The 15,132-nt window shown below is 41.6% G+C and overlaps 1 protein-coding gene across 1 annotated transcript; it reads left to right on the top strand.

Annotated features, from left to right (window-relative positions):
- Positions 1-838: 838 nt before the first annotated feature.
- Positions 839-15,066, top strand: larp4ab (La ribonucleoprotein 4Ab). The gene is made up of 15 exons (XM_056437618.1): positions 839-1,339; positions 4,270-4,405; positions 4,721-4,958; positions 5,098-5,234; positions 6,732-6,835; positions 7,109-7,219; positions 7,556-7,609; positions 8,340-8,552; positions 8,676-8,779; positions 9,725-9,952; positions 10,248-10,299; positions 10,411-10,575; positions 10,657-10,790; positions 10,888-11,065; positions 12,448-15,066. Exons 1-15 carry the CDS (start codon positions 1,337-1,339, stop codon positions 12,808-12,810), a joined length of 2,220 nt encoding a protein of 739 aa, XP_056293593.1. The 5' UTR covers positions 839-1,336; the 3' UTR covers positions 12,811-15,066.
- Positions 15,067-15,132: the final 66 nt, after the last annotated feature.

Genomic DNA, 15,132 nt, shown 5'->3' on the forward strand with positions numbered 1-15,132 from the left:
GACCAGTTCAGTACCAATTATCATAATGTAGGGGTTTCTGCTCTTTTCCTATTAGTTTCTGGCACCTGCTAGATGATTTTGGTTTCCAATTAGTTAGTGGTTACTGAACTTTTCAACAACAACAAAAATGACTAAAAAGACAACTTGTGTTCTGCCCCAGAGGTTGTAATAATGGCATGTATGCTATTGGGGCAAGCAGCAACATTTAGTATTTGTTTTCATTGAAGACCAGTTGTTTAAAAAAGGAAATAAAATATTAATATTCCACACATGATGTTATGGAAGCCCGTTTCCGCCACTGATAAAAAAATTAAGATCCTGTAAGTCATTATGAGATACTATCTCATGACTTCACTATCATAATTATGACTTGCTATCTCATAATTATGACTTACTATCTCATAATTATGAGATGCTAAGTCATAATTATGAGATAGTGAAGTCATAATTATGAGATAATATCTCATAATTATGACTTACAGGATCTTAATTTTTTTTATCACAGTGGCGGAAACGGGCTTCCCATATGATGTGACTATTTGAGAAAAACAATATTTAAATAGATTTTATGGGAGCAACTATCATTCTTCTTGGCTTCCCTTCAAAGTAAAAAGCGTGAAACAAGTTTCAAGAAACATTTCTCAGTTGTTTGATTTAAGTTGCTCTTGAAAGACGGAAGTTGGCCAATATATGTTGCAAACTTTACATCGGGCCACATCCTCTCCGCCAGTGACGATAACTCGTTTTATTTTCAATATGTGAAATATATCCCACTTAAAATGTCCATTACCAAGCTCTGGGAGTCACGTCATGACGAGCTTTAAACCCGGTCTCGTCAGAGCATCGACCCGGCTCCACGAGCCGCAGCGTCCTCTCTCAGGGGTCACAGGCAGCCGCTGCTGGTATTAGCATTGCTGTTGCCGGGCGGAGTGCAGCTTGTTGGGACAGACCGTGGCAGAGGACGCAGCTGTCACACGCTGGATGAGAGGAGTCTCGACGCTGAGCAGAGGGACGAGGAAATAAGTGTAATGACCATATGTCGTCAAACGGGAAACGTTAAAAAAAACTGAACGCTAAACAATTGCTAGTGTTGACGCTATTATTTTAGGCTTTCAAAGTTGTCTGCGCGGACGCACCGTTGAGGCTGGAGCGTCGTTCGGTCGCTTGACTCACGTTGCCGCCCAGACGGTAGTTACGACGACGAGCCACTAACAATCCATGCGGACAGTGTGCTGCTAGAGGTAGCTTACAGCCTTCGAGAAGAATCAAACCGACGGGGCAACTGCATCTCGCGGAACCGAGGAGGACATCGTAAGAAGGACAGAGTCGAAGCAGCATGGTGAGTTTGGGGCCTGGAGGAGGGCACGCTAGCTAACACGCGACAACCTGTTTGCGTCCTTCCAGTGTGACTCGTGCGGTCGGTAGCTCGAGCAAACCGCTTTACTCCGTTGTAGTAACTTTACGGGTTAGCCCTTAATTTATGGTCACACGCTGAAACACGGATACTATTATTCGCAAGGACAATTCACAATGTGTTTCTGTTGACCTGTCAAACAAATTAGCTTGGGGTTAGAGTGTAAACTAAGGCCGGCTCTAACTGGTTTGCTAGTTAACTTAAGCTAGTTAGCTAAGGGCAAGCCGGTATTTCTGGAGTCGCTAGTCACAATATGTTTGACGGCGCACATCCGACACGATTAACGTCACCTATCAACCTGTGTTTGTGAATACAATGAAATGGAGAACACCTAACGTCTCGCTTCATTGCACTAAACGCTAAGCGTAATTATTTTAAGGGTTATGTATAGCGACCACTAACGTTACAAGTGGTTTGTGTTACATGTTAGCCTTTGACGGTGCAGCTAACGTTAAATGGCTATCGAAGAGTTCCGCGATAAAGGTCATAGCAATGCGCTGCGGAGGCGTCAACCTTGAGAACGGAACAATGTGGGGTGATTTTGGTAATCAATTGCCAACATACGGCATGTATCCAGAATTCGCTATGTTTAATGGTGTTTGAAGATAACCGATTTTGAACATCGTCACATATGGCTGTCTGGGCGCGTCGGCACCATGTGCTCCTCCTTCCCGGCCCCCAGACCGACGCGACGTTGCCACTGCAAACTCGGAGCTGCTGGCTTGTAATCACATTCTGGGATATGAGATTGTTTGAGGGGGTCGCATCATGGTTTTACATCGATGACTGAAGCTGGGGGTGTAGTCGGAGATGACAGGTCGACATGCCTTGTTCAAGTTACGCTGAAGCTCGCAGGCGGACTAGTGCACTGTGTGGTAGCATGCAGGGTTGCCAGGTCTGACAAACCAGCCCAATGGCCAATAAAACCAGCCCAATATCAGAACTCAAAATATGCCCGTGCCAAACCATATACACTGCTTTTAAAGTCCAACAGCATTGCTATCATTGCCATATGTATTGTAATATCTACAAAGTAACACCATATGTTTAGTATGCCAGCATTAAAAGCAGTTTTCCCTAAACAGTTATTTCACCTAGGTCCTAAAATGGCCTTGTGTAATTAGATACAGTATATTATCATAAATAAAATGTGTGTACGTGCTGATCTGGAGTCAGTTTGGTAGGATTTGGGTATAAATAAATTATTTCATTTAAAATATGGATTTTTATTTAAAGATATTCATGTAATTTGCATGCAAAATAGGAATACCCGAACCAGCGGACAAAAAATTCAACCCGCGGCAACACTTCAAAAGTAGCCCAATTCCGCGGGAAAACCGCGGACCTGGCAACACTAGCATGTGATCGCGTGAGAGGCGGGGCGAGAGGGAGAATGGAGGTAATGAAAGGAGAAGAGCTGAGGGCCCTTACAGACAACTCTGGTTGTTTCTGAATGTTTTTAGTATGCTGCTGAGTAGTAGTTGTAACTTAAAGGAATGTGTGTATGGCTTGTAACATGTAGAAACGCGTTTCATACTTTATTCATAACTTTAAAATGTTCTATCTTATTATTTTTTGAGGAAAAAGCATGCCCATATGCAGGGTTTCAAAGGAGTCCACTGACTTTAAAAGTGATTGCCAGGATGGCCACCAAGAATACGCTTTTGGAAATCATACGTAACACTGACTTGCCCCTGGAATTTGCAACTTTATTCTTAGGAAAATTTGATTTTCAAAAAGGGCGACGAGATAAATACATGTTTGGCATTTTAAAAACCGCTTGTAAAAAAAGCGCTCACCAGACACTGGCTGCTTCCTGAGCCCCCCACGATTCAGGAGCGGATAGACATAGTAAATGACATCTATGCTATGGAAAGGATCACCTTCTCCCTCCGCCTTCAGAGAAGTATGTTTATTCAACTCTGGGACAAGTGGGTGAAATATGCAAATCCAATACGGACAGATCCTGTGGAGATAATAAATGAATGACCCTGCAACGCTGCTCTAGTTTAGGAAACCTCTCCGACCTCTATCCCCCTCCCTAGTCTCCCCCTTGTCTGATGTATTTCTCTGTTTGTATGTACACTCTCCCAAAAATGTTCAACGTTATTTAATTTGACAGACTGGATGGTATATATTGAATACTACACCTGTGCTGATGTATACTTTATAAATTAAGATACTATCCAAAAACGAAAAATAAAAAAATAGTTTAAAAAAAAAGAATACGCTTTTGTTTGCAGACACTGAATATCGGGTTGCCATTTTAAGTCACCCTATATTTTGAATAATCAAGATACCATGCAATTATGTCAGTCACTGACATGTCTTACATAGCTTTGTATAAATCTGTCAGTTTAATCAATTTGCCCATTCTTTTGAGACTGACTGGATAGTTGAGCTTTTCACCCAAGAGAAAACAACTTAATTTGCTTCATTGTCTCAAAAACAGATGCCTGTGCACACGCAAAGTAAACGCACTAATACATACGCTGGGTTGTCTGTATCTGGTTCTGGTCAAATATCACTAATGCAAGAAATGTTAATTATATATTTAATATGATATGCACATTTTGCTGTTGGCTGTCCCTTCTCTAGCTGTGATTTTACAATGTGTTCCATGTATTAGAAAGTCGTGGTGTTTGTTTATTAGTATTTTATACAAGACATCACTTCTTTACTATCGATCGTCAACATTTCACACTAGACAACTTGGTTCACATGATGATCCATATTTTTTTTTTAATGAAAAGTTGTTTTACCTAATCACTTTTGTCTGAAATCAGTTTCAGGGAAGGAAACTCCACACATCTGAGTTTCTGGCTTAACGCATCATGTAAAATCTCACTTTTTAGGTTACCACAAAGGGAGCAGGGCTGAACCCCAATGCTAAAGTGTGGCAGGAGATCCCTGCCAACCAGAATGACAACCCAGAGGAGACTGAGGATTCTCCTTGGCTCCTCACCTACCCTCCTGCTGAGATGACCGACGGTATGAGCGTATTCATTTGTGCAGAGAAGCTTTTCTCCAGCTTCCCCTCACTTATATTTATTGTTAATGCAAACGACCCCCCCCCATCTCCACTCAGCACTGGTAGATTACTAAAATATAAGGAAAGACTAACACGTATGTATTTATATGTCATTACCAAGACGATCACAGATAGATGTGGTACTTTAGGAAACTTGTGTTTTTGCAACAAAGATGAAAGCCTGACTGTTTAGAGCATTAGATCCTGTTGCCTAAACATGGCAGTTAATTCACCAACATTTTGTTTGTGTTTGTCTCCTATCTTGGGTTACTCAGAAGTTCCGATGACAGGAGGAAAAGGATACGAGGCTGAATACCCTGACTGCACTGCTGACTATGCCTCTGTACTCACAGAGGGCATTGTAAATGGCTCTGACCACCCTGACTTTGGGTATTTACTCTTTGACCCTCAATGCGAATCCGTCCTAGATGCTAATGCTTCTGAAAAGCAACCAATGTCTGAGGAAACCCTCAGAGCATCTTTGAAGAAACTGCTCGAGTTCTGCTTTTCTAGGTTAGTAGCAAAGAATTATTCAGATAGTATTTTCTTTTTATACTACACATTTCGACTGTTTCGAGAAAAACATCAGTATTTAATGAATTACCGTGGGATGTTTTTCATATGTTTCCAATGATGTTTTGGGTGTTTGCAGAGAGAACCTTTCTAAGGACCTGTACCTGATATCCCAGATGGACAGTGATCAGTTTGTTTCCATCTGGACTGTTGCTTGCATGGAGGACATCAAAGCCCTGACCACTGATACGACCCTTATTCTGGATGTCCTGCGAGGTACCAAAGATGCTGTTCTACCTGCATTTGAGAGAATGTCCTGCATATTCACTGACACTTTTTATTATTATAGAAGGATCCTATATATCTTTAGAATTTAAATGAACACATTCACTAACTATATTCCCTGCTTAAATATAATCTACATTTTTGGGATAAATGGGAAAATCCAACTACACTAAGAAGCTGACATGAGGGTGTACAATATGAGTTTCAAGGATGCCAGGATGTCAAACTAATCCAGCAGAAAAAAACTTTTAAAGATGGAAGCTAAAGTATACAGACAATAGTCTAAAAACTGACCACTTGGCGCTTGAGACGGAAGACAATGAAATTAAGGAACACACTGCTCCATTTTAAAGCTTGTTGGGTCTTCACTCACTGTTCAAATCATTAAAAAGCAAAAGCAGCATAGGTATATACATTCAGAATACCTTCATTAGCTTCCATAGAATTGCTAAGTAATCACTATTACGCAATGTTTAACCACGACTAGCTCGAAATACACACACAACAAGCCTGAAAATTAACAATCTCTGATTAATTGCATGTAAGCCTATTGAGCAGAGACGGATAGTTGTCGGACTCTGGTCTAACTTCGATGATGCCAAACTGATTTGGCAAATTGCATTTTGGATGGGATTTGGCAACGGGTTAAAGTTAAATAAGGGAGGACCTTAAATTACCAGGGAAATGGAAGTTAGTTTTAAGTCTGTGTACTCTTAAGTAACTGAATATTTGACTGGATTATAAATAATCCCTCTTGTAGTCTTACACCAAATAGTGGGGGGTTTATAGTGTTGCGCAACATACAGAAGGTGAAGGCTCACCCATCTTCCTTGTTGATAAAAGTAATGGATTGCTTGATGGATGTCATGATATAATTAGTTGGAACTAGCTTTTTGCATCATATTTTGTTTTCCAGGATGAAAAGATGAATGAAGTAGATTTGTGTTGTATATATTGTTTAATAGGTGCACAATAGGATCTGGAATTCAATTCAGAGTAAAAACCTTTCCAACTGCAAAAGCTGTTTTCATATTTCACAAGGCTATTGTTTAAATCAGTCCCCTGTTAAATCGCAACAAAGGAGATGGTGTGAGGATTCACCAGTGACAATTAAATGTCTTGTCACTGCTAAGCGATGACTTCACAGTCTGCTGATGGAGGCTGTCTTTTATTCTTTTGGGTCGTCATGTCTGAGGTTTCCTGTGATGTGTACCACTTCTGCAAACTGTTTTCCCACAGTGAAAATCCTGTCTCGTCAATAACTGTTTTCCAGTCATGCTTTTGATCATTGTTCTCCTAAATGAGGGTTTGGCTGTGTTTAAGGATGGGGGTAGAGCGTGCCGGGTTTTTGATTTGTAGTTGTATGAAGAAAAAAAGTCATGAATAAACCAAAGTCTCTTGACGGCACACTATGTACGTGTATTAGTGGTCCTCCAGTAACTTCCAGATGGTGAAAGCACTTGTATTGAAGTTGTGTCTTTGTTACAGCTTCGTCTATGGTGCAAGTTGATGAAGCTGGAGAGAAGGTTCGGCCAAACCACAGTCGCTGCATCATCATTCTGAGAGAGGTGCCAGAGACTACACCAATTGAGGTAAAGAAAAATCAATACGGCGTGCTAAGAATAATCCTCCCCATCATCCACCCATCTTAACATCCAACATGCTCGTGCTTGCTCACAAGGTGTGCAGAGAAAGCTGCTGACAAGAAGTCAGTTAAAGACAGTGATGTGTAACACATGTTAAAACTTAGTGAATTAATTTGTTTTCGTGGGTATATTGTAGCTCATTGATGAGTTATCACACAGCCTGTAGGGAGATGTGTTGGAAAGTAAAGTGTATAATATGTGCCCTTCATCTCTCGGCAGGAAGTGGAGGCTCTTTTTAAGAGTGAAAACTGTCCAGAAGTGTTAAGTGCTGAGATTGCACACAACAGTAACTGGTACATAACATTCCAGTCTGATCTGGATGCACAACAGGTATGTCTCCACATTAATAAACATGTGTTGTTTATTTGGTATTTTGGTTGAGGCTTATTACATTTTTATTAGTCGTTTGCTCTAGTTACATCTCTCTTTGAAACCAGACGTGACTTTCATGGTGCGGTTTCAAGATTTGAATTGGATCATTCTTGATTACAGTAGCCTGTTCACTTTGTAAAATGCAAACAATTACATTCTTAGTAAATGACAAGTGTACAGTACTGAGCACTGAGAGTGAGGTGAAGGAAAGCTTGTATTTCTTAGACTTAAAGGACAGCACAGATTTTTACAATGTTGTGAATATTATTTGTTTCTTTTCGGTTTTGTCCGTAGGCCTACAGATACCTAAGAGAGGAAGTGAAAATGTTCCAGGGAAAACCAATCATGGTGAGTTCTGTCACTGAAATATTACTTTATTTCATATACTACCAAGTTACGTTTTTTTTTTTCATTTTCAGACTGAATCGCTGCTTATTATTGGTTCTATGTCTGACGAGTGTGGAACCCAGCAAGCTTTCTGTTACACGAGTCGTTGAGTCGAGTCATGACTCTCCGGCTAAGCCGTAGCCTCAGGAGTGACCTTGGGATATGTGCACAGAGACCTGATAACCAAGGAGGCGTTTGTCAGAAGTGTTGCACATGTAAATCGCCAGACACTTTGATATCCCTTATCACAATGTGACATTTACCTTTGCATTTAAGGTATCTGATGCATCCTTTTTTTGTCTGGACTTTGATTTGACATTGTGTGCCCCTGATGAAACAAACAAGGCGGTGTGATATTTACGTTCTGTCTAAACCCCAGTGATGATCAGTATTGCGCTTGGAAGGACCTGTATGTACTGTGGCTGGCTGGGAGGAACTTTTTATCTGTAGCTCCTATCAATCTGCTGTATCTCTGCTTCTACACACTACCTCTAATCCCTCTTGTCCTATTTTACCCCCCCGCCCGCCCCCTCCTCCTTTCCCCTAGTCAGTGCAGTGTTGTATGGCCTAATGACTGTGAGATTATGAGATCTGAGGGGACTAAATGACGATCGACAATGCAACTCAACATGGGTACAGTCACATCTTCACTCTTACCAATAAGCAAATTGTCTTTCTCCTCTCCCCACAGGCGCGCATTAAGGCCATTAACACATTCTTTGGTAAGAACAGCTTCCGCAGTGTGGACTCGACTGTGTATAGTCAGCCTGCCCAACCACAGGCTCAATATAGCTCCCCAGTCTACATGCAGCAGTCGTACAGCCCTCAACAGCAGTACCCTGTATACCCTGTGGTGTCTCCCTCCTGGAACCCTGCGGTCATCCCTTACTTTGAAACGCCACTGGTAAGAGCCTATCTTTTGTCTTGATTAATTAGTTAGATTTCAATTAGTTTCTTGCATGTATTAATCAGAGCATCGGATATGATTTTATGGAGCTTATGGTCCAACTTTATTTACCACTACCAGGCACCTTTTCCGCATACCGGTTTCATGAATGGTTACAGCAGTCCTGGGAACTACGAAGCAAATGCAAGCGCCATCAACACCCATCGACCCATGAGCAGGAACCGGTAAGTGCAAGTCACGATGACATGATAACTCTCTTATAGTCATGCTGTCTAATCTTGATTAAAGCTCTTGAATGTAACATTTGAGGACACATTTGCAACTCGTATAAAGGATTTCTATTATTGCCTAAAGCAGTGGTTCTAAACCTTTTTTAGTTATGTACCCCATGTGAATTTTTTCCCCAGCAAAGTACCCCCTGGGTCAGACAAACGACCAGTATGTCTTAGAAATTTTAGCATTTTTCCCTATTTCTTCCCACATTTTCAAAGACAAGGGAATTGGTTGTTAATTCAGACAATCATCAGCATCGCCATGTCATCGGTAATTTAAAAAATAGCTCATTAGTATGCAGCCCTAGGCACGGCTAATATCTGACAGATGACCTGCTCAGTATTGGCACTTATTAAAATGTATCTGGAATGGTGGGTCACTGTTGTAAGAACCTATTGAACAAATTTGAGAATGCTGAAACTGAAGATTGCACTGTTGCATTGAGTGCTTTTGCACTTATATTTTACGTCATTGACACCGCTGCCTCCGTGCAGATGCTGCTGCAGGATATCGAGCTCATGCCGTCAGGACTTTGTTTACGCATCGTGTCGTCAGACGACCTGAATTCAGAAAGTTTCCTCCGAGAAAAACTCAGGTGGCTTACCAGCATGTTTGATCTTGAGATGCTGCTCAAGGTGTGCTGGCTAACCTTTCTCCACAGAAAGGGAGGGTTGCAACTGGTGGATGTAAAACCAATTAAAACATTGTCATCTGAAAACTGACGGGATGTTGCCGGCTCTGGTTTCGCCGGAGCCGGCAACATCGTGAGATGTATAACTTGCGTACCCCCGGAGTGCATTCGCGTACCCCCATTTGAGAACCATTGGCCTAAAGTATCAAATAGTGCTTATTCAGAAGAAATTAAGCATTGTGTTTTTTATTTTGTGTTTGCCCAGAAACCATGTTAAGGGTCACCCAAGACCTGGAGACTTGCCTTCTTCTTCTCTGCCTCCTGGGCCACTGATGGATGGCCTGTGTGGTCCTTCAAGTCCAGGGCCCCTCCAGACATCGGGGATGGCGATTGGCACCACTTCAGCAACAGCCTCCCTGTCATCCTTCAGCCTTAAAGACTCTCCACAGGCCCCCATACCCAGTGGGTATTTGAGTGGAGCTGCACGGGGCCGGTGAGTGAATATTATCCCTACTATGGAGATGAAGATTAACAACCAAATTGTAAATGACCATTATGCATTGAGGCATGAGTCTTGTGAATATTTTTCAGTTTCTATACCTTGTACTGTTTTCGGTTCACCTCTCAAAGATAAATTGTCTAGATTTAAAACTTTAAAACGCAGCTAAGAAAGCAAACTTGTTTTTGGCTTTCACGATGTATTCCAAGAAAATGCAACTCATTGCATTTGTTTTATTTACATGTAAATGTGATTTTTCATTTGGAAAAATGATCTTTCTTCATTGTAGGAAAGGAAGCTACAGAGGCATGAGGATGAAAAGAGAAGATGAACATACCACGGTCGGCATATTTTCCTGGTGTTTCCTCATCAAAAAGTTGTTTATCATAGTTTTTTGGTGAGCTTCAGTGATATTTATCTTACATTTGACTTAAACTGATTTAAAATTACAGAAGCCTGTCCCTTTGATGGAGGCCAAGGTACCTCCTCCACCCAAATTTGACCTGGCAGCTTCCAATTTTCCTCCTTTACCGGGATCTGGTGTCAGTATCCTGGGAGAAATTGTGTCAGAGATGCGCCTCTCTGATGTTGTGCGTGGCCTGAAGGTGCCTAACAAGGTAAATACATATATATATTCCCCTTTGATCAAAGTCACAGTTGTTCAAATGCTCATCATTTAAAATTCTTGAATATTTCAGCCTGTGAGCCCAGAGGTTAACGATACTCGACAAACATGCATATCTGACGATGCCACGAGCAAACCAAATGCTGTGACCCCGGTTGCTAAACTTGCTCCTGTGACGCAACTCTCATTGGCACTACCAGTCCTGAGGTAATGTTTCCATCAAGTTAACATGTCTGTGAATAGAAAGGACGTCAACATAAAAGATAATCTATCTTTGACCTTTTTCTTTTTTTTGACAATTTAGTGCTTCACCTTCGGTAGAGGACGAGGATAAAGCTGAACCGTCTGTTCCAGAAGAAGAAATCTCCACGTCCCCGCAGACTGCCTCCCCAACAGCCTCTGAAATGGCTCGGTCCGTTTGCAGCCAATCTGTTGCTACTGAAGCACCTTCCTCATCGCCCCCATCTCCAACATCGGATTTGGTAAGGCCTGCCTTACAATTCTCATTGTTGGTTTAAATCACTTTTTCACGTATACACCCGAGTTTTCACAAAATGTTTGGTCATGGAAATCTGGTTTAAAGTCCTGGAAAGCTCATTGGTCAACATGTGTATGAACCCTGTCACAAACGGAACTGACAACGCTTTACTCGCCCGACTATTTGTGGTTTAAGGGTGTCGGTGAGGGGGCGGGGCTTATCTCTGTTGCTTTGTTCCGTGGAAAAATATTTTCCTTCATCCGCCACGGAATAATTAACCACTATTACTACGTTATACTTCTTGTGGAAATCCCACACGCGTCATAACCTCTAACGCCCTGGAGTCTGGGTTCATGACATCACCCGGAGGCGCACACAGCTCGGTGGAATGTCACACCGACTACGTGAATGACTTCCGCTTCCAGCGCCCCTAGAGCAGCAGCAGCCAGTTAGATTCACCAACAGCGGAGCGTCGCAGCGCTGATTGGCTCTCGCAGCGCAGCGTTCTGGTCTTTCCTATCTGCTCTTTTTTTGTTGCTCAACGCAATTTTTTTTTATACTCCGCGATTTATTGAGTGCCGTAATAATCGCGCGACACAACGAATCGATAATGAAATTCCAACTTGCCAATTGCCAACTATTTAAATAATAGATTTTTATCAAGTCGTTGTTGCAGCTTTAAAAAGCATCATCTCAAACTACCACTGAAGCATGACACACTGATCTTAATGGTAATTTTGTGTTGATGGATTATTATTATTTGGGCTGTCAGCGTTAATCTATGAGATTAATTTGGCCGTGATTAACGCACTAAAATATTTTAATGCAACTTTGTTTACTTCCGGTGTGCGTTTGAGTGTCAAACCGCGGCAGTCCGCCTCCTTCCTCCCGTCTGCTCCTTGATATTCACAGAGAAACAGAGGGCGACGTGACGCGGGGCGGAAGGTGCTGGTGACTTTTTGTTTTGCTCCGCCCCGATGCGCGCGCAGACACGCCGGCATGGAGCTCTGCGAGACGGAGAGCCGAGAAGTGTTAACGCAACAAGTCGAGACAGAATGACATGCTGGTGTAGAGACAATCAACAACAGACGTTTAGTTTAATAAAATAACAAAGACGTCTTGAAGAAAAGAACCTTAAATGACTTCTTCTGTAATCTGGCGCGATAGAGAAAATTACAGGGGGGCGGGGCCTCACCCTGATAGAATGGTGGAGGAAACTAAAATACACGCTGTCTGAAGTGATTACTCGTTCATTGAGAATATTTAGTCTTTAGAAGAAAAATCTATCCAAGCACAGGTCCATTCACCTGCTTTTGTGTCTTCTTACGTGTGGGGAATTTCTTTGTTTCTTTATGCCCGTCTTTTAACCCATTATTCACTTACCAGGGGGCAAGAAAACTGAGCTATGCGGAGGTGTGCCAGCGACTGGCCAAGGAACCGCCCCCAGCACAGATGCAGCCTCCCTCCCCTCCTGCCTCCTCAGCTAGCCAACCCCTGCAAGAGCTCAAGGTCAACAGGGTTGAGGAGCCTCGGCCCAACTCCAGGCGCACTACGGAGAAACCTGGAGACAGCCGCCCACCTCGCCAACCATTACGCTCCTTCAGAGGGGCGAATGGCCAAGTCAGATCCGGAGCACTGAAGACTCGGGAGCATCCGAGAGGCCCGAATACTGGAAAAGCGTTTTCCCCCCACCGGGGAGCCAGGCGCAGTGGCAAAGAACAGAACATTCCCCCTCAATCTCCAAAATAACTGAAGAAAAAGGAACCTTTCATACATTAACCGAAACAGAAAAGAAAAACAATATTTATGTAAATATATAATATGTAAATAGACAGATGAATATATTTCATTTGACAGACTTTTTCAAAGAATCGTAGTATTGTTGCAGACCTGAAATATTTTTTTAGTAAGATGCATATTGTCTGCTGAAAGAATTGTTGAGACATACTTTGCTTAAAGTAATCTCACCATTACGTTCCCAAGAGACGCCTCCCCAAACTAAATCTGTTGTGTGAATCTGCATTTATCGTGAGGGATGTTGTTACTTTTAAATATTAGGCAGTATTAAGCAAGCGCTGTCCACATCCAAAATGATGAATGAGGCACTTTGGATTTTGCGAGTACTTCTTGTTGGCATGAGATTCACCGAGTCCTTGATACCAAATTAGTTTTGCATTTAAATCAAGGATTTGTGGAAGACGTTGATTCCATGGCGGAATAAGAGAAACGGTGATACATTTTTAACGACGGAAGGTATGAACTTTGAGTAGCTATATTTCAAGGCCTTACATTATGTTTAAACGGTCTACAAAGATGCTGATTTAATATGAAATGACATATATTCATAACAGTGTTGTGTAATAACTATAATCCTTCAGTGTTTATGCAGTAGTCATCTTTTTGATGCAGATATTAGATCACGACTACTAACATTTTGAATAGGCCTACTCGCTGGAGTAGATAAGCTTATTTAGTTTTTTTTTACAAGATTGTATCAGTGATTTAACTACTGTGCAAATCTGAATATCTTGTAAAAATTCTATAGCATGAAAATTCATGAGAATCGTAGTTGTCAGTCAAATAACCTCCTGTTAGCTGAAGTTTATCTGGCGTAAATAGGAGCAGAAAGACTCCATGTTTTATCAGATGTTAATAATGCTGGTGTGTGTCACGCAAGATTACAGGGTTTGACGGCTAACTGGTTCCAGGCTTGGCTTCTAATATGAATGATTCTGTATGTTCAGGTTCGGGAAGGGTTCTAGAGTAGGATGGGAGATCCTGAAGCTGTCCTTAGTGACGAGCATGTGAATTGCTAAAAGGCATTTGATGATCTGAGGGACCTCAGGAGGAGAAATTGGATTTTCTTCTAAAACAGAAATGTGTAGCCTCTTAATTAATGTAGCTATTTAATAGTTGATGTCATGGCCAGTGTCTCAACTTGATTCGGTGACATTGATTGCTTGCATCATCTCTTGATTAGATGCATAATCTTTTTGGCATAAAACCACTTTTGAGCTTGATCTTGTAAATGTCCATATGTAGTAGCTTTCCTTCTAATGTGTGTATATACAGATTTTTTGTTTTTCCTGCAGTAGAAGAGTTTTTATTTGATTATTTTATTTTTATTGAATGTTTGTGTAATATTAGGAAATATGTGCGTTAGAATGATCTGAAAAAACATACTTAGTTATTGATGACTGAATTGGATGCTGATCAGCCGCTCAACGGTGAGCAGAACTTGACTGGACATGTCGTGGCGGGAGTCGAAATGCACTAACGTCAAATCCCCAGGCTTTTTATCCTAAAATAAGTTAGAAATGGAATGGGCTTTCACAGAAATGCTCGATTTGAGTTTAAATGTGTTTTCATTTTGTCAGATTAGTCTGTTGTTGCAAATGGAAATGAGCAAAAGTTGATAGAAGTGTAGATGTTGGGGATTAGGGGAGATAACGCCTCTACCTAGGATAGATGTCCTCTGCTCGTAGGACTTGATACAGTGTTCTGTGTCTTGTAATCAGTAGTTCAGTTGTCGCCAGTGTATATTGTATTATGTTTGTGGAAGAGCGATTGTATTGGCTTCAGACTGCATGGAACTATTATCTCAAACGAAACCTCCAGTGCCTTAACGAATTTCAGTAAAAAAAAAAAAAGGTGCAAGGATTGTGAGACCATCAGTTTGTCTCTACACGTTAATTGGTTCTCAATCCAACATTATCAGTTTTTGACAGACACTGGATCCTACTCTATGCCGATGTCGTTTATTGTCGGTGCAGCTGCAGGGCTGGGGCTGGTTAGTGGAGCTTAATGCGTGTGGCATGTTTGTTTGTCCCTTATGATGCATTTCATTTTCTTCGCTTGTCAATGCAATGTCAGTCTTGTATGAGAATCTTGCGTTTAACTCACAATCAAATATGAGATTGCCGTTTCAGCCAAATACACTGGTTTATTATGTGATTGTGATTGCTGAGCCATCAGAGGTATAACAATAAAAATTACAAAAAAATATTCTTGAACAGCTCTCGTGTGTGTGCACTACATTTTAATGCAGCTTCACACACAGCAGATGCGAGT

Source organism: Pseudoliparis swirei, chromosome 18, assembly GCF_029220125.1.
Source record: "Pseudoliparis swirei isolate HS2019 ecotype Mariana Trench chromosome 18, NWPU_hadal_v1, whole genome shotgun sequence".
Classification (NCBI taxonomy): Eukaryota; Metazoa; Chordata; class Actinopteri; order Perciformes; family Liparidae; genus Pseudoliparis; species Pseudoliparis swirei.